The following is a 19,856-nucleotide window of genomic DNA, read 5'->3' on the forward strand; positions in this document are numbered from 1 at the left end:
GAAAAGGTTAACGAAGTTGCTCCTCAATCAAAGCCCTTGACCCCCGCTCGTACGGAGTACGAGTTAAAAGAGATAGCTAGATTGCCAGATTGTGTAAAAGAATTGCAGGTGTTTGAGGGCGAAGCTGGTGGCTACGACCCTTGGATGGGTAGAGCGGAGGCCATTCTGAAGGATTACGAGATAATCAAGGAAAGGCCTCTCTATCGTTCTATAGTCGTTAGCATTAGGCAAAAGGTTAGGGGTAGTGCCGAGACGACCCTTTTGTCGTACAACGTGGCAGAACACGACTGGCCCGAGATGAAACGCGTCCTGATGCTCCACTACGCCGATAAGCGGGATCTGCGCACGCTGGAATACCAGATGGGGCAAATGACTCACGGGACGAAGACGATAGACGCGTTTTACTCAGGAATAAATGCTCATTTTGCCCTGATAATACGCTGTCTTAAAAATGGTAACCAAAACCCGGAGATTCTTAGCGCGCTCGTCGAAACGTATAGGGACAGAGCCTTGGATGTTTCTATCAGAGGTCTGAGCGGTGACCTCTCGAAGCTATTAGTTATTCGCGGCCCAAAGAATTTGCCAGAGGCCTACGCAATCTGCTTAGAATTACAGAATCTGACCTCAATGAATCATGTCACATACCCTAGCAAGTTTTCATCTCCCTCAGCCTTACCGCCAAAAGTACTCCCGGCCCCAACCTAACTACTCTTCTTAAAATAAACAATACCAGTACCAGGACGCAGGCAGAAGTTCTCAGCCCCCGCACAGATATTCAAGTCCCCGAGCGATCAAAATGGAGCCCCACCAGTCCGGCCACTCCTATCGCTCGAACCAGGCTAATGATAACCCGAGCATTAAGCGCAGCCCCAGCACCTCATCTAACCTTAACCCTTTCCGGAAATCCCAAAGATTACATCAAATAAATGCTGCCCCATCCTCGGGTGAGGCCGCTTTTAGCCAGCATGAAGAAAAATTCGTCAGTGAGGCTTACTACGGTGAAGCCTTACCAGACAATCAGGCTGGCCACCAACCTCACACGGAGGCTGGTAGTAGCGGGGCGGCAAATTTTATGGCCGACGCCTCTCTAGCGTTCCATACATAGAGTATGGCGTGAAAGATGGGGCTAAGCTGCAGTTTCTGAAAGACACTGGCGCAAATAAGAACTTCATTAGCCCCCAGATAGCCGAGAGATGCAAGCCCTTGACGAAACCCTTCCCGGTGCAATCCGCTGGGGGGGAGATAAAAAAATCGCATCAACTAACCGGACCATTCTTCAGACCCATAGGTAATGACTCGCCAGTCACCTTCTTTGTTCTTCCAGGTTTAACTGCCTTCCATGGCATTATTGGGGACGACACCCTAAAGTCCCTCATTGATAGGAAAAATGATTCTTTAACGATAACGCCAGGAATAAAAATTCCGCTACTTGCCATGCCTTCCTTAGGTGTCCACTCCCTAATCGACAGTGAACACCCAGTAGAAGCGAAGAAATGCCTCGAGTTCCTAATTTCCGAATTCTCCACGATTTTTGATCCACTCTCGCCAGACGAGGCCTTGGACACAAGTGTTCGAGCCGAAATACGAACAAGTACCCAAGAACCCATATATTCAAAAAGTTACCCTTACCCCGCGAACATGACAGGATAAGTGGAAAACCAGGTCGACGAGCTCCTGCGCGAGGGAATAATTAGGCCCTCCAAAAGCCCCTACAATAGCCCTATATGGGTAGTCCCAAAAAAACCAAAGCCAAACGGGGAAAAACAGTACCGAATGGTGATAGACTTCAAGCGCCTCAACGCAGTCACCATCTCCGACACCTACCCAATCCCCGATATAACATCTACCTTGTCCAGTCTGGGGGAGGCAAAACTATTCACCACTCTTGACTTAACGTCCGGGTTCCACCAAATTCACATGAAGGAATCCGACATACCCAAAACTGCATTTTCCACCCTGAACGGGAAATATGAGTTTCTGCGACTGCGACTTGAAAATCGCCCCGGCCGTTTTCCAAAGGATGATCGACGACGTATTACGAGAGCACATCGGTAAGATTTGCTACGTATACATCGACGATGTTATTGTCTTCAGTAAAGACTACGAGTCCCACTGGCGCAACCTTCGCGGTGTACTTGAAAAATTAAGGCAGGCCAAGTTACAAGTGAATTTGGAAAAGACACAGTTTTTGCGCACCCAGGTTGAATTTCTGGGTTATGTGGTAACGGCGGATGGGATCCGCGCAGATGAAAAGAAGGTCAGAGCCATAAAAGAAATGCCTCCACCCACGAATTTGAAGGAACTTAAGAGTTTCCTAGGAATGACCTCTTATTATAGGAAATTTATCTACGCTAAAGTCGCGAAACCTCTGACGAACCTCACGAGGGGAGAACATGCCCAGGTCAAGGCATCTCAATCCAAGATTATTTCAATTTCTCTTGACATAGAGGGCGAGAAAGCCTTCGATGACTTGAAAACCATTCTCGCCTCTTCAGAAGTTTTGGCATTCCCAGACTTTAGTAAACCTCTTCATTTGACGACCGATGCTTCCAATTATGCCAAAGGAGCCGTTCTCTCTCAAATCGACAACGGGAAGACCGCCCAATCGCCTACACTTCGCGGTCTCTGAATAAAACAGAGGAGAGCTACGCAGTAAACGAGAAGGAAATGCTAGCGATTGTGTGGGCCCTTGATAATTTAAGATCCTACCTCTATGGCGCCGCGTCAATTAAGGTTTATACCGACCACCAACCCCTAACCTTTTCATTAGGCAATCGAAACTGTAATGCTAAGCTGAAACGCTGGAAAGCGCGCATAGAAGAATACAACTGCGAGCTTATTTACAAGCCGGGCAAATCCAATGTGGTTGCTCACGCTCTTTCCCGCATCACCTCGAACGTAAACTACCTCAATGCCGACGCAGCCTCAACTTCAACAACGGACTCCGTTGCTACCGTTCACAGTGCGCTTCAAGACGCATCGGACTTAATCCCACACGTGGAAGCCCCTATTAACGTGTTTAGGAACCAACTTGTCTTTGACCCAGATAGGTTAAAATATTATCGCGAGACCCCACATACGGGATACGTACGTCAATTGATCCCCATTGATAGCACACAAGACTTGCTACCCTGTTTATTGAAATACTTGAAACCATTAATTATCAATGGCATACAAATTCCTGAGAGCTACTTACAATCTCTGCAAGAGCGCTGCCGGGAGAACCTCCCGGGGTACAAACTTCGCATTACGCAAAGACTGGTAACCGATGTAGCGGGTGAAGAAGAGACGATTAGAATAATAAATACAGAGCATACTAGAGCCCACAGAAATCCGAAAGAGATGAAGTTACAGATCTTGGAAAAATTTTATTTCCCCAAAATGGCCAGCCGCATTAGGTCGTTGGTCTAGGACCTGTAAAATGTTTAAATATGACAGACACCCGGCCAAGCCGGAACTGCAATTAACCCCTAATTAATTGCAATTACTAATTACCCATGCAAAACCCTGCACATCGACCTTTTTACGATTGAGAGTCTCAAATTCCTGAGTTGTATAAATAAATTTTCAAAATTTGCCAAACTTTTTCCGATTGAACCAAAGTCGGCGTCCATCTCCGCGAGAAGCTGACCGAAGTCCTGCATTATTTCACAGCACCAAAAACGATAGTCTCAGACAACGAAAGGGGTTTACTCTGCCCCACAGTGCTCAATTATTTACAATCTCTCGGTATAACCGTTTATTACACACCTTCTCAGAAGAGTGAAGTAAACGGCCAGGTTGAGAGATTCCACTCAACATTTCTCGAGATATACCGGTGTCTGAAAAACGACAACCGTAACATGAAGGTAATCGAATTGGTTTTTATTGCCGTGGACAGATATAACAACTCTATCCATTCGGTGACGAACTGCAAACCAGTCAATATCTTCCTCAATAGAACTTCCAGGATAAATTATCAGGGACTCAACAATTTTAAAGAACAGACGCAAGAAGACATAAGGGGGTTACTCCTACATAAGCAAAAAATGTCAACCGATAGGCTTAATAAACACAGAAATAGGCCGACACAGTACAACCAGGGAGACACTTTATGTCTCCAACAGGCAGATTAAGAGCAAGGATAAAAATCGATTCAAACCAGAGGAAGTTGTAGGGTAGGGTCACGGTCAAGACTAAATCAGGGAAAGTCTTCCATAAATCCCATATAAAAAGTTAAAGATCGCTTCGCTGAAAATGTTTCACAGACCCTTTATAAAAACAAATATAGGAAAAAAATAAAAAAAAATACAATAATCAAGAATAAATAACAGAATTAGTAAAATATTAAAACGCCAGCCAAACAGAAATATATAAAAGGCAAAAAAAAAACCACTATACTTAGATTGAAAACAAAAAAAAAAACATAAAACTAAAAATAATTATTTAAGTAATAACGATTAACAAAAATATAAAATACTACGTTAAGATTAAATACTAAAAAACAAATTTGGGTAACGTCTCTCCCCCAAGTATGGCGATTATTCAAGTCGCGACTGCTCTTCACATCTTTAAATACGATACACCGGTCGTCCCACTTCAACAAGCGCGCCTCGGTCCATAGACTGGCTGGGGTCGGCGTGGAAATGGGTTGCCGGGTCACCCGACGCATCAGATTGGAATACCATCCTCCAGTCCCAAAGCAACGTGATCGAAAACAGTAACCAACAGATACAAATTAATACAAGGCTGTTCGACGCTACGCACGACTCCTTACAGAAGCTCGACGTTATGATGGCAAGGGTGAACTCCATCGACGGAGAGGTTCATTTGGCCACAATTTTAATGCACAAGGCAATGATACTGCTGAAGCAAGTCGACGAAATCACGCGAGCATGTCAACTAGCAAAGGCGTTCGTAGTAAACACGAATCTCTTGGACCAAAAAGAAGTGGAAACCCTTCTAGCAGAAACCCGCAGCCTGCCATATCAAAATGTGGTAGAAGCGGTGGAGTTCGCGGAGCCATCGATCCTAACTAACGGAACCTGCCTATTATACGTGCTAGCGTTACCCAAGGTCGTGGACACCAAGTACAAGCTGATGATACTTTATCCCACGATTATGGTGGGTAAACAAGTGGTGCTGGAATACAACAGGATGGCGGTGGACCCCCAGGAAACCTATGCGGTATTGGGAAACTGCCTCTTCATCGGAAATACGACTGTTTGCCAGGAAAAAAACTTAAGGAAGCTAGACGAGACCAGCTGTATCCCCAGGCTCCTAAAAGGAGGACACGCTCTCTGCGATCACCTGAGAAACGACCAAGAGATAATGGAGTTGGTTGACGACGGCACTCTGTTCCTGACGATCTTCAACGGAACGGTCGTAGCGGACTCAGGGAAACGCCATCTACTGGGATCGTTTGTAATTCAGTACGACAACGAGACCACTGGATACCAGCTCTCGCTAAAATATGTTCATGATTTTAGCTTGGAGAACTTAAGAAAGCTGTCGGCAGTATCTAACAATTTTCTATTCTCAATCCTAACAGAAGCAGTGATGATCCTCGTTGTCGCCTTGTTATTGTACATCGTATGGAGAAAAATATCCGCCACCAAGGGCATCCCAACGCATCGAGGCATCGTCGAACTGGAGGCGCACACCACCGGTGCGGCCCCCGTGAAGAGTTGCTGATCTGCGGGACGCAGATTTTCGGAGGGGGAAGAGTTAACAACAGAGGGCTGGCAGCCCACCTAATAAATAGAAGAGGGCTGACCGGCCGGCTTCCCCTTCCCCCCTCCGCGATGCCGACTCAGCGCGGCAACATGCGCCGGCCGGGCGCTGACCTACCTGCCCCCCGCACCCCGTGCCGAGTCAGCACAACGACATCCGCTGGCCTGGCTCAAGAACGCTGACCGCTCACAGTGCAAGTGGAGCACGGTGAGAACTGCAAGGTCGGCAAAACTTCAGCCGGCCGCTGACGCTGACGCCGACGCCGACGTCGACGCCGGGACTGCACTCACCGGGCTCTGGCAGGTATCGGCGCGGAAGACTAGAGCAGAGCCAATTGGACCGGCGAATCAACACGACTTATCAGCTTAGATTTATTAAATAAAGAATAATTATAACGAACACTAAAGGCCGACGCTATTGATTGGGAGGAGCAATAACATATACAAAGGGCAACTCTACCGATTGGGAAGAACGAGCTACGCTTGGGACTGCACAAGTACACCGGAATGTCTAGGTCTTAAGTCGGTCCTTCCCGGGGACATACGAGGCCCCTCGGGAAGGACTTAACCCTCTAGTGCCCAAATTTTCTTTTCCAAAAAAAAAATTATTTTTGGATTCATTATGTATCAAAAAAGAATGTTTGTTTTAGAAAAACTTTTACTTTTGCATGGATCGAGTTTTATGGGACTATATCCTTGGACCGCCTAGAGGCGGCTTTGGGAAGGTAGGCCAACAAAAAATTAGGTAATCAATTCTTTTGTTTACACGTTTTATTATAAATTACTTAAAGAAAGGCTCCAAAAACAAATAAAACAACAATTAAAACTAAAGTTACTTAAATTCACAAAGCTTCAAATATTTGGGTACAAAAAGTTTGATTACTTATTTGTGATGAAAATCATAGAAAGTCTTTTTTCTGGGAAAAGCACAGGTTTATATTACATTTGCGGCAGACAATTTGAGTTTCCGATGTACAACCAGGAAGCTTACAGGTTTTTTTGTCAGCGCGTGATAAAAACATTGGAAAATGCTCGACTTTATCATAACGTACATCATTAATCGGAAGGAAAGTTTTCTTCTCTGTGCATTTATTTTCCTTTCCATCAACTTGTCGCGGGCGCCCGGGTCCTTTTGGCAGATAAGGAGTTTGTAGCATGCAAAGCACATTTGCAACCTCTGACCGGAAGTTTGGCAATTGGTATTTTGTGTTATTAGCGTCCGGCTGGTTTATTCGGTGGAACAAAATGTAAGCGTTTACCATGGCTAAATCAAGCATATGTGTAAATAGTCGATTTTTATACTTGTTTCTCTTTACGGGAATTTTATATCGACCATTTACATTTGGGCAATTTATGTCAACGTACTTTTTTTCGGAACGAACAAAACGTGAAACCTGATCTTTTGAATTCGTTTCATTCAGGAAAGGCTTTGTGCCCGCGTAAGTCGAAGCAAGTCGTACTGCCTTATTGTCCTTCTAAATCGTCAAAGACAGTTCGACTCCTGATACAGATCCACAAAATTCTGTAGAACTTGTTTCTTGAGGTCGCTGTCAGATGGCAGCTTACAATTTGGAATGCGATTCGAGCGAATAGTTCCCAAAGAAAATATTCCCCGGGACTTGAGATATACAAGAAGCGGCAAAGAAGTATAATAATTGTCAAAGTAGACAATCTGGTTTTTGAAATCCGGAACATTGCGTGACAATCGAACAACTACATTTGCTGCCGCACCAAGATCTGGTGAGCCAGTTTGAACAACGTTGTCACCTGCTCCACAATGTATCTCGAAATTATAGCAAAAGCCAGAAGAGTCACACAAATTGAAGAATTTCACTCCCCATTTGTGTGGTTTGTCTGGTAAATATTGTCTAAGAAAGGTCTTCATCTTCGTTGCACACATTTGTTCATCCACAGATAAGCGTTGGCGCATCGGAACTGACTGAAACTTCTCATTGAAGTGATTCACGAGTGGCCGTATTTTGTATAAAGGATCGTGGTCGGTAGAATCCTTGGAGGGCAACTTACTATTATCATTAAAATGCAAATTACCTCGTATTTTTTCAAAGCGATTTCTTGACATTGTGTTCTGAATTGTTCCAAATGCGTACTCCCCCCAATATGAACGGACATTTGGGTAGCGAAAAACTGACATAAAAAACAAGGGAGAACGCTATAGTCGAGTACCTCGACTATCAGATACCCGTTACTCAGCTAAATGGAGATATGCAAGCAGCAAAGCGAGATTAAAATGCGCCACCTACCGGCGGTATACAGATTTAAGCGTTATGGGCGTTAGAGTGGGCGTGGGCGTTTTTTTTTGGATCAATCGATAGGTATTGACGAGACCAATACATTTCAGTTAAAATTTTTTATCTAGCATGAAAATTGTGGGCGTCACAGGGTTTTGCGGTTTGTGGGCGTTAAAGTGGGCGTGGCAAACTTTTTTTCGGGTCGATAGGTATTGATGAGAACATTACATTTCAGTTAAAATTTTCTATCTAGCATCAAAACTGTAGGAGCCACAGTTTTGGGCGGTTTGTGGGCGTTAGAGTGGGCGTGGCAGTCTACTGAAACAAACTTGCGCTGCGTAGGAAGCTCAGGAATCTGCACGCCAAATCTCAATAGCCTAGCTCCCATAGTTTCCGAGATCTCAGCGTTCATCCGGACAGACGGACAGACGGACAGACGGACATGGCTAGATCGACTCGGGTAGTGATCCTGATCAAGAATATATATACTTTATGGGGTCGGAAACGCTTCCTTCTGCCTGTTACATACTTTCCGACGAATCTAGTATACCCTTTTACTCTACGAGTAACGGGTATAATTATACACTGCTTTACTTACAAAATTACTTGATATATCCATCAATCCGCAAAATTTATTGCAGCCTGCCAAGCCTAAGCCTAACATACGCATAACGAAAGCAAATCTATAATTTACCTCGTACATACGGCCTATTCTTTCACTTGACGGAATATACACAGGCATTTTGCAGTTGACACATTTTACTTGAATGTTAAGGGGGGGGGGTATGGTATAAAAGGCGAAAAAAGAGCACTTTTTAAACAATTTTTTTTTAGGAAACTACTAAATATTTTTCTATTCTTTTTATTTTTACATTATCTAGTAACTTTTGAAGTATTTTTAAGAATTTAAAAATATATATATATCCAGAAATAACGGAGTTGCTGCTGCTTCAGTCAGGCCATGTCAAGAGTTCATCCTTTTACGGTGCCCCGGATTAAAAATCGTAGAATCATCTGAAACACATGGGATTAAAAAAAATTAGTTATTTAGAAGTATACCAGCCAGCCAACGATGCCCTTTCATTAAAAAAAATTTTTTTAATTTTTTTTACGGGCGGTTAAGGTAAAAGTACGTTTTTTAGCCTAAAAAAGGCGCCATTTTGTCGTTGTACAATCGATTAGAAGCAAAAAACAAGGAAGAACGCTATAGTCGAGTACCTCGACTATCAGATACCCGTTACTCAGCTAAATGGAGATATGCAAGCAGCAAAGCGAGATTAAAATGCGCCACCTACCGGCGGTATACAGATTTAAGCGTTATGGGCGTTAGAGTGGGCGTGGGCGTTTTTTTTTGGATCAATCGATAGGTATTGACGAGACCAATACATTTCAGTTAAAATTTTTTATCTAGCATGAAAATTGTGGGCGTCACAGGGTTTTGCGGTTTGTGGGCGTTAAAGTGGGCGTGGCAAACTTTTTTTCGGGTCGATAGGTATTGATGAGAACATTACATTTCAGTTAAAATTTTCTATCTAGCATCAAAACTGTAGGAGCCACAGTTTTGGGCGGTTTGTGGGCGTTAGAGTGGGCGTGGCAGTCTACTGAAACAAACTTGCGCTGCGTAGGAAGCTCAGGAATCTGCACGCCAAATCTCAATAGCCTAGCTCCCATAGTTTCCGAGATCTCAGCGTTCATCCGGACAGACGGACAGACGGACATGGCTAGATCGACTCGGGTAGTGATCCTGATCAAGAATATATATACTTTATGGGGTCGGAAACGCTTCCTTCTGCCTGTTACATACTTTCCGACGAATCTAGTATACCCTTTTACTCTACGAGTAACGGGTATAATTATACACTGCTTTACTTACAAAATTACTTGATATATCCATCAATCCGCAAAATTTATTGCAGCCTGCCAAGCCTAAGCCTAACATACGCATAACGAAAGCAAATCTATAATTTACCTCGTACATACGGCCTATTCTTTCACTTGACGGAATATACATAGGCATTTTGCAGTTGACACATTTTACTTGAATGTTAAGGGGGGGGTATGGTATAAAAGGCGAAAAAAGAGCACTTTTTAAACAATTTTTTTTTAGGAAACTACTAAATATTTTTCTATTCTTTTTATTTTTACATTATCTAGTAACTTTTGAAGTATTTTTAAGAATTTAAAAATATATATATATCCAGAAATAACGGAGTTGCTGCTGCTTCAGTCAGGCCATGTCAAGAGTTCATCCTTTTACGGTGCCCCGGATTAAAAATCGTAGAATCATCTGAAACACATGGGATTAAAAAAAATTAGTTATTTAGAAGTATACCAGCCAGCCAACGATGCCCTTTCATTAAAAAAAATTTTTTAAATTTTTTTTACGGGCGGTTAAGGTAAAAGTACGTTTTTTAGCCTAAAAAAGGCGCCATTTTGTCGTTGTACAATCGATTAGAAGCAAAAAACAAGGAAGAACGCTATAGTCGAGTACCTCGACTATCAGATACCCGTTACTCAGCTAAATGGAGATATGCAAGCAGCAAAGCGAGATTAAAATGCGCCACCTACCGGCGGTAGACAGATTTAAGCGTTATGGGCGTTAGAGTGGGCGTGGCAAATTTATTTTTGGATAAATCGATAGGTATTGACGATACCAATACATTTCAGTTAAAATTTTTTATGTAGCATGCAAATTGTGGGCGTCACAGGTTTTCGCGGTTTGTGGGCGTTTAAGTGGGCGTGGCAAACTTTTTTTAGGTCAATCGATAGGTATTGATGAGAACAATATATTTCAGTTAAAATTTTTTATCTAGCATCAAAACTGTTGGAGTTACAGTTTTGGGCGGTTTGTGGGCGTTAGAGTGGGCGTGGCAGTCTACTGAAACAAACTTGCGCTGCGTAAGAAGCTCAGGAATCTGTACGCCAAATCTCAATAGCCTAGCTCTCATAGTTTCCGAGATCTCAGCGTTCATCCGGACAGACAGACGGACAGACGGACAGACGGACAGACGGACATGGCTAGATCGACTCGGCTAGTGATCCTGATCAAGAATATATATACTTTATGGGGTCGGAAACGCTTCCTTCTGCCTGTTACATACTTTCCGACGAATCTAGTATACCCTTTTACTCTACGAGTAACGGGTATAATAAAATGCCAATAAATTTTCGAATTTATAAATTGGTTGTAGAAAACGAAGTATTGACATCCTTTTGGGCAGCATACAAATTTGTTTGCTGCGTAATATGCTCAATTATAGTATCACTCAAAAAGAATTGAAAACACTTGAATGGCGTATCCAGATTTTTAAGTGCTCCGAGGTCAGGCTCATTAAAGGATATTGCAGATTTATCCATGACTAGGTTCGTTTGGCGCCACAACATCTTTTTGAAAAGCGGTGATTTTGGGTCTATAGCCCAAACAGATCCTACACATTCAGCTATTGTGCTTGCTTTAACATGAGCAATATTTTGCTCAGCAGGCGCTTTGCGTTTGCGTTTCTGTGCTTGAGGGGAATTGGATGCAATCGAACTTGAGGGTGACAACAATTTTGCAAAAGGAGTAGGACTTCCGCTTGAAGTTACACAAATCTCTCTAGCCTACATAGAATCCGACATATGTATGTATAACTTTCTCAATCGCTTCTTCATCTTCCTCATTTACAGGACGCGCTGCCTCGCAAACATCATCAGTCAAATCTTCCTCCAATTCTTCTTCTACGTCCGTATCAATGTCAATATCAATTGAATTTAAAAATTTTTCAATCTCCACGTCGGAAAGAGCTGATAGCTTATTCACTTGTCGTCGCTCCATGTCTACTGAAGCAATTATTTGTACTTAAATATGTCATAGGTTGTTCCACTTTCAAACTTACCTTATAATTTTTTTTTCCCGAATTGTCCCAAGACCGCCTCTAGACGGGATACCTTATAAAAGCTATAGAAAGCTAACGAAATCTTATTTTTAGTGTGGGTTTCGTTTTTTGAGTCCTTGAGACTATCAGCAACACGGTACAATTTTTTTTTCCAGCAACAAACTTTTTATAATATTTTAAAAAAATATTTATATTTTGCACTTAATTTGCAAATAATTATTTCGTCCGAGTTGCACAAATTTTCTGCTTCAAATGACTACAGCAGCTTGCGCAAGCTCTAGTATGTATTCCAAACGCAACGAACTTAATTTTTGGACTTCCCCGAATTAGAAAAAACGCAAAACCGAGTCAAAAGGAATGAAAAGACTAAAATAACGGTGTTTTTAACCTTACCCGTCTGGAGGCGGTCTTGGGCACTAGAGGGTTAACTTGGATAACTAGAAATAGTTCGTTGACAATTTTGGGTGTGTGTACCGGTAAATAAAGACCAATTATATGTATTCAATTTTTAAAACGTTAAAGCGTACTGTAGTTAAACTGATCTATGATGCTAAAAGTCTTTACTTTCAAAAATTTCAACAATCCATCTCTTCCAAGGATTGATGTAGGGTTAACCAGGATTTTGAAATAGGAAAAGCCAAGTCAAGACCAGATGAATGATGTTAACGTGAATAAGCTAAATTAGAGATTTGTCAGCTGCACTGTACCTGAAGCTAGAGTTAATGAATACCGTAACTGTAGTCCCACTAAATTAAATATTAGCTTTAGTTTCAGATTTTGAAGTCCCGAGATCAATGTTAAATATTAAGTTAAATGCTGTTGGAGTAGATGGTATAAATCCTAAATTTATCAAAATAATTATACCCGCAATCTTAGATCCGGTAGCACATGTAATGAACATAGGCCATTAAAACTTCTGATTTTCCTACAAAATAAGAAGGTGCAAGAATTACTCCATTGCCAAAGACTAATGGCGATTTTAGACCAATCTCTTTTTATTCATTTTTTTCAAAACTTTTGGAAAATGTAATAGCAAATAAAATTATTGATTACGTGGTTAAAACGAGTCTTTTAAGCAACAAACAATCTGGTTTCAAGAAAAATAAATAAATAACAAGAAAGAACGCTGTAGTCGAGTGCCTCGACTATCAGATACCCGTTACTCAGGTAATGGGACAAAAGGGAAATGAAGATATGCAAGCAGCAAAGCGAGACTAAAATGTACCACCTACCCGTAATCTCAATATGTTGTTATGTGGGTGTGTAAGCATTATGCGCGTTAGAGTGGGCGTGGCAAACTTTTTTTTGGATCAATCGATAGGTATTGACTAGACCAATACATATCAGTTAAAATTTTCTATCTAGCGTAAACATTGTTGGCGCCACAAAGTTGGGCGGTTTGTGGGCGTAACACTTGCGCTGCTCAGGAATCTGCATGCCTTATCCCAGTATTGTAGCTCTTATAATTTTCGAGATCTCAGCGATCATACGGACAGACGCACATGGCTAGATCGACTCAGCTAGTGATCCTGATCAAGAATATATATATTTTATAGGGTCGGAAAGGCTTCCTTCTGCCTGTTACATACTTTTCGACGAATCTAGTAAACCCTTTTACTCTACGAGTAACGGGTATAAAAATAGGAGCTGCTCGACCGCAAATTTATGGATGATGACAACTGAACGTTTTCGACACTGCTTTTGAAAACTTTCAGTCATGACATCTAAGTTTAAAAATAAATATTTATATAATTCAACTTCCAACACGTAATCCGGGTTAGGTTCCTGCTTAAATAATCATCTTAAAGGAGTTGTCAAACTGTCGTCCTTATTTCTGTCCTTAAGTCGTGAATTACCTTAACCAAGCTCAGAGCATTACTATTGCTATATAAGATTATAACTACAAAAGAAGCAAGTTACCTTTAAAATAATTTGATGTTCTCAACGTCACGCCTTACAAACATCATATTGTGTGTATCTTTCGGCATTCCATATCAGAAAATCATTTTATCGCTTTTGGAATAATCTACCACATAATCTTAATGCCATTATAAGCGCACCACAATTTACAACAACACTATTTAAGCACCAATAAAGTAACATATAATATACATAAACTAAATCAATAAATAACACTGGACAACAAAATGAACATTAAAATGTGCAGGCCTATGGGCATTAAGTTATGTTAATATGGTCGTAATTGTATTACGCATCCTACCCGTGATCTTAATATATGGTTATGTGGGTGACAGACAGATTTAAGCGTGACAAACTTTTTTGGGCATTTGAGGCCGATTGGGTGGGCTTGGCACCCCGGTGAAACAAACTTGCGCTGCGCAAGAAGCTCTTATGGTTTCCGATATCTAAGCGTTCATACGGACGGACAGACAGACAGGCGAACATGGCTAGATCGAATCGGTTAGTGATTCTGATAAAGAATATATGTACTTCAGAGGGCCGGAAACGCATCCTTCTACCTGTTACATACTTTCCGACGAATCTAATATACCCATTTACTCTACGATTAACGGGTATAATAAGTAATAAGCAAATAAAGGAAAAAAACTGAATTGCGTGTCTCTCGGAAACACTCTATTTTTTGCATGCATATCTTCATCTCCCTCGTACTCCTTTTAGCTGAGTAATGCGTGAATAAGCTCCAGCAAGGGCGCCATCGTAGCTAACTAGGTCAGTCATTTTTTTCTTTATTTATTCTTTTCCTTCATGGGTATCGTTTTTTCTCCATCATCCATATCAACATCGATACTTTTGGTGCGATGTAAATTATAACATATGATAAAAGAAATTGGCGCTAACAAATACAATTCAATGTTTGACAACGAAAACTAAATTTAATACGAAGAGTTTCTTTCGGCCGTTATTCTTGGCTAGTGAAAGCTTTCGGCGCCAACATATAATTCATGGTTGGGAACAGCTCCGTTTAAACAAGTAACAAGTAGCTGCTTGGCGACCATGACCGCGGTTGCATAGATCCCCCCAATATGGGGTGAGCGAGGCGGTATTGGTCGATGATATGATTCCTTGTTTCCTTTTCCCACACCATCAGTTCCTCCTTGACAGATTTTAACTCAGGCGACGCCCCGATAAAGTTGGTAGCATTTTCGCAGAATAGTTGCTTACTTATTCTCATTATTTTACTAACTGACATAAAGGCATTGGCGTTGAGATCCGAAACTAGCTTCAGGTAAAAGGCCTTTGTAAGGAAATACACGTGAACACACAGATGCGATTTCTCTAGGTCTTCGGCATCGTTGATTTAAGTGCATCCAACGAGGTCCTGAAAAGTCTATTGAGGTGCTCTCGAATGAATGCATTCCGTTGCCTACCATGTTACCGGGAGGAGATCCCATCAGCTGATGCGCCAGTACCGACAGTTGTCGAAGGCAGGCTATGCAGTTCGGCACTGTTTTGCGAGATATTAATCTAGCCTTGACGACCCAATACCTTTGTCGCATTAAAACGCATATAGATTTTAAAGATTTAAAACATCATGCAAATTTTCTATCTCCAACTAAGTCTTACCTTAGATGGCGAGCTCGCTTCTAAGACATATTTCGACCGCTGCTGCTCTGGACGTTCTTCTTTAGCTATCCAACATGTCGACGGCCGTTTATTCCTAAACAGAATCAGATAGAGGGGCCCCTGCTACCAAATGGGTAATTCTTTTAGTTCGCTTGTCAACAACCTGCGTGACACTATATCGGCCGGATTTGCTTTCGATTCTAATTTGTTACAAACTTATTTTTTGGTAGTCTCTTGAATAATGTGCATTCGGTTTGCCACAAAGGTTTTCCATAGGTTAAAATGCGGTGAGATCTAGCCCAGAACCGTAGTAGGATAAGTAAAGTAACTGGTTTAATCAATCAATCAATTTTTTTTCTAAAATAATGACCGGGCTTAGGAACCCCAGCAGGTCAAATAGTTGAGCTAACTCAGATAGCACTCTACGCCTTGTGATAGTTATAGATCCGTCTGCTGAATAAGAAAAACTAGACAAGTCCCTAGCTGCAACCCAAAAAATGCCGAGAGCCTTGGTGACAGATGTTTTGAGGGCAAGATGGCTTGTGAACATCGAATCGGCTCATATTCTGTATTTCGGAGACTTCATTTTAGGTTAACTAACTCAGCTATAGACTCCGCTTACCACATCATGTCATCTATATATGCGATACTCTTATAGAAATTTGGTGAAACTAGCCTTTAGCTCTGGAGGTCGATTAAGCTTTCTTTCTAAATTAAGGAGCTATTTGGTACGAATCACATAGTTGAACCTTCGGTTCCTTACAGGGCAGCGATATTATAAGCCTGTCTTTATGGTCATTCAACGTTGTGACAAACTGGTGCTTACAGAACTCCTCGTCTGTTGTGCGTCGCTTTGAAGGCCTAAAACTTTTTTTTTCACACTCTCAAAATTTTTGGATCAGAAATTTTAACTTATCAACATTTATTGATTTGTCAAGTACCATGAGAGAGTATTGGCTGGCAGGAGTGTATTCATCCTATGCATCGTAGTAGTGATTTTTGTAGCACCGGTAGGTTGTAACCCAATTTAACTTGTCCTGATATTATAAGTTCAAAAAATCGATTCCTTCCAATTAACATGTTAATTTCCGCTTTAATTGTTGTTACTTAAAGCCATCCGCATCTTGGATTATACCATTGGCTGATATAAAATCTGTCACTCGGGACTTAAAAGTGGCCCTAACTTGGCCCGAGGTTCTCTTTTCTACACTACCTATCCTAGTCAACGAGTGACTATCTTTTTGTACGTCGAGCTTCAACGCCAAATTTGGCTGTCACGAACTTTTTTGACTTCTCGAATTGAGCACGCATCTGCAAAACTCAAAGTTACCGTCTTGATCTTTAACCAACACGTTTGATAAGAGATCGCTATGTCACAAACTGGAAGGTGTATGACCCTTTTCATCATCAGCTCTTGCGTTGCCTGCATCCTGATCTCCTCTGTCCTCCACATCGCGCCGCGCTGCACTGTTTGGCGCTTGCTGGAGCACAGCAAACAGAAGTCATGATTCTTAACCTATTAATATCTATGATTCGTAATTAGGGGTTTAAGGATCTCACAAGGTTTTACACGATGAGGTCCAGAACAAAAATTGCAAAGATCCGGAGAAGTGCTTGGTACGGACGCAACTGAACCAATCTTTTTGTTGTAGCCTTTACCCTGAAATCAACTGATTGCTGACTTCCTAACTTCTCGTGCTCCTATGTTGAACCCTCGATTATCTTAAAATGGACATAGCAATGGCCACGACGGTATTTTCGTGGTTATATTCTTCTTCCCATCTTTCTAATGATTTCTCATCTAGCTTAATGCGCGCTAAGGAATTATTACAGCATTAAGAATTTAAGAAGCACCGGTAAGAATATGTTTCAAAGGATCTGAGCGCGGTAAGATAAGAATTCACGTAGTGAATACTAGGCCGCGGAAGAAATCGTCATCAGCAAACCTTACTCAAAGAATTTGGAATATCTCCACAACAAACAGCTGAATAATCTGTGACAATTCTAAGCAGTCAACTGTCAACTAAAGTGGTAAAGGAGTTGAAACAGCTTCTCCAACCTTTGTATACACACAACACAGACTCCTCTTAACTAAGCTGAGCCTCCAATTCTGCGGCTCTCATGCACTGACCATTTTTCTCAATAAAATTATCATTTTGCTCGAGTGAACTTATTAATTCGTTACGAGAAAGATGTTCCATCTATCTCGTTTTTTCTAGTCTAGCCATTTTGAATATAGCTGTTGATAAAGGTTATGTGCGACCTAACTGTACCAACATTGCATGCGCACTTGATTCAATTTGCAAGGGAAAGCCCGATCTTTGTCTGCGTATTCATTGATAGGGCTTGGAAGGCTCGAGAAAGTTTTCCACTAATATACGCAAATCTGGTCACCGTGCTCGGTAAAGAATTTAAGGTTACCGAAAGCCGTTCAACAGTAGCCCGCGCTTTTCTAATAACAATTTTGTTGCTTTATGTATATATGAATTTTACCTACAGGCATTGATCAAATAAATATACGATGCAAAAGGCACAGAGTACGTCAAGCGGAAGAATCACTTACAGATTAGCGTGATCTCGCGCTGCCGATTGCCGATGATTCTTGCCTTTTGCGTGGCAGCTAAGTTGAACCGTCTGCTTCATCACAGAGCAAGTCAAGCTCCAAGTGTAAGCGGCAATCGGGGAGCTTCTACGATAAGCTCCAAGTCGGGAGTGCTCCTATGATGAGCTCCAAGTCGTGGGTGCTCCTATGATGAGCTGCAAATAGGAAGTGATCCTACAATAAGCTCCTATGATGAACTGCAAGTCAAGCTGTGATGAGCTGTTAAAATTAATGGCTTCTTATTCTTTCTAGATTTATAATGACTTCGGAGTTCAATGCATTCGCCTTACCGGTTTCATGAGATTCCTTATAAGCATTGTTCGAATGCTAGAACAGCGGCCCAGTATGTACCTGCACGAGATAAAGAAGGGTTTGAACATTGGCCTCGCCACCACCTTTGAGTTCGGATTTCCGAATCTGTATTCATTGATTGCAGCACATAAAGACCTATTCACAATTAACAATGGACAAACCCAAGAAAGAGCAGATATTTCCCTAACTGTTGACTGCGAACGTGAGTATGAACTAAAAACAGTTTTAAAAAATTAAAAAAGTTTAATTTTTGCATGTTGTCCAGTTCGTCAGAGCTCTGGAAACAACCACCACCCCAAATTGGGCTCCATGACGCTGCCATATTCCAAGCCCAGAGCCCAACGCAGGTTCCATGCCTCCTGTGGTGACCACAAAAGCAGTCATCCCCCAACAAAAGCTCGAGCCATTGCCAAAAATTATACCAATAGTGTTATACCTGTGTGCAACTTTAAGTCTCAAGGTGACCACTATCACTTTGTAAGCGACAATAGCAAAGTTTCGACGCCAGCATATTATTTTCCCCCAAGAACCAACTCAGCAATGCTCACTAGTTTCGGATACTCTCTTGAGGACGGAAGTTTGAGCAAAAGTGACTGCGGCAAGGAAAACTCGGTTAATTCATCGCTTCAACTGTTTAATAGATCATTTAACTCGTCGGCCGAGCTTAACTGTAGTGTAAGTTCAGAAGATTTGAACAATATAACTGCAATAACAAATATACCGGCGGATACTTCACATAACCAGTCATGCAAGCTTTGGCGTAGACGTCAGACAAGCTTCTATCAGCTGAATTCAACTAAGCTGCCTTTCCTGGCTGGTAGTACGAACGGTTTCATTTATGAGCCACCGAAGCCCGATACGCCAAAAGTGAAGGTAATAAATATCAATACAAAAATATTAATTTAATCTACCTTTTCCTTAACAAAATTATCTTCAGAAATTACCTTTTTGGATCGATCCCATTTGGAATGAACGATCAGAACACCTAAAGCAGAACATTCTTAACACTCGACTTCCCGAGCTACAAACTCATAACGCAATTCCCAAGTTACTTTCGCCGTATACTATTTCAAAAAATGAGAACTTAAAGCGTCAACTGTTCAATTTTGATAATCATGATCGAAAAATAGCTTAAGTACGAGTATTGATTTCCCTAAATTGTTATTTTCATATTGTACCAGCAAGAAACCAAACCATTTATTCAGCTTTCATACGTGTTTTCCTGAATGATGATAAAAATAAATTTTTGATTTTTTTTTATGTAATTTTATTTAAAATATATCTGGTTTTTTGTTAGTAAGTTTGATTATTTACGGTTATTTGTCCTGAATCACCACTTGCAAATGAAGAACTTATAACTCTTGGGCACGAAGAATTTATAACTCTTGGGCATGAATCGGCCATATCATTATCATGGTTGTCCTGGATAGATGCCATATTACGTTAAGCGGCACCAAAGGGGGTTGGTATTTTGGGTTAGGTTGTTATTAGGGTTGGTATGTTTTACCAGCCTGAAACTTATATATTTCATAGAAGACTTTACTTTAAATCACAGAGGGGT

The 19,856-nt window shown here is 41.5% G+C and overlaps 1 protein-coding gene across 2 annotated transcripts in view; it reads left to right on the top strand.

Annotated features, from left to right (window-relative positions):
- The window catches only part of Marf1 (meiosis regulator and mRNA stability factor 1-like protein), a 241,210-nt gene extending 221,638 nt beyond the window's left edge, over window positions 1-19,572 (top strand). The window contains exons 3-6 of one of the 2 annotated variants that reach the window (XM_070998304.1): window positions 18,236-18,497; window positions 18,561-18,970; window positions 19,040-19,168; window positions 19,233-19,572. In XM_070998304.1, the coding sequence (XP_070854405.1) occupies window positions 18,236-18,497; window positions 18,561-18,970; window positions 19,040-19,168; window positions 19,233-19,430 (999 nt within the window). In that variant the 3' untranslated portion in view covers window positions 19,431-19,572. Of the gene's footprint in view, window positions 1-18,235; window positions 18,498-18,560; window positions 19,169-19,232 lie in introns of both variants that reach the window. The other variant, XM_070998303.1, reaches the window with a different exon arrangement.
- Window positions 19,573-19,856: the final 284 nt, after the last annotated feature.

This window comes from Drosophila suzukii, assembly GCF_043229965.1.
Source record: "Drosophila suzukii chromosome 2 unlocalized genomic scaffold, CBGP_Dsuzu_IsoJpt1.0 scf_2c, whole genome shotgun sequence".
NCBI lineage: Eukaryota > Metazoa > Arthropoda > Insecta > Diptera > Drosophilidae > Drosophila > Drosophila suzukii.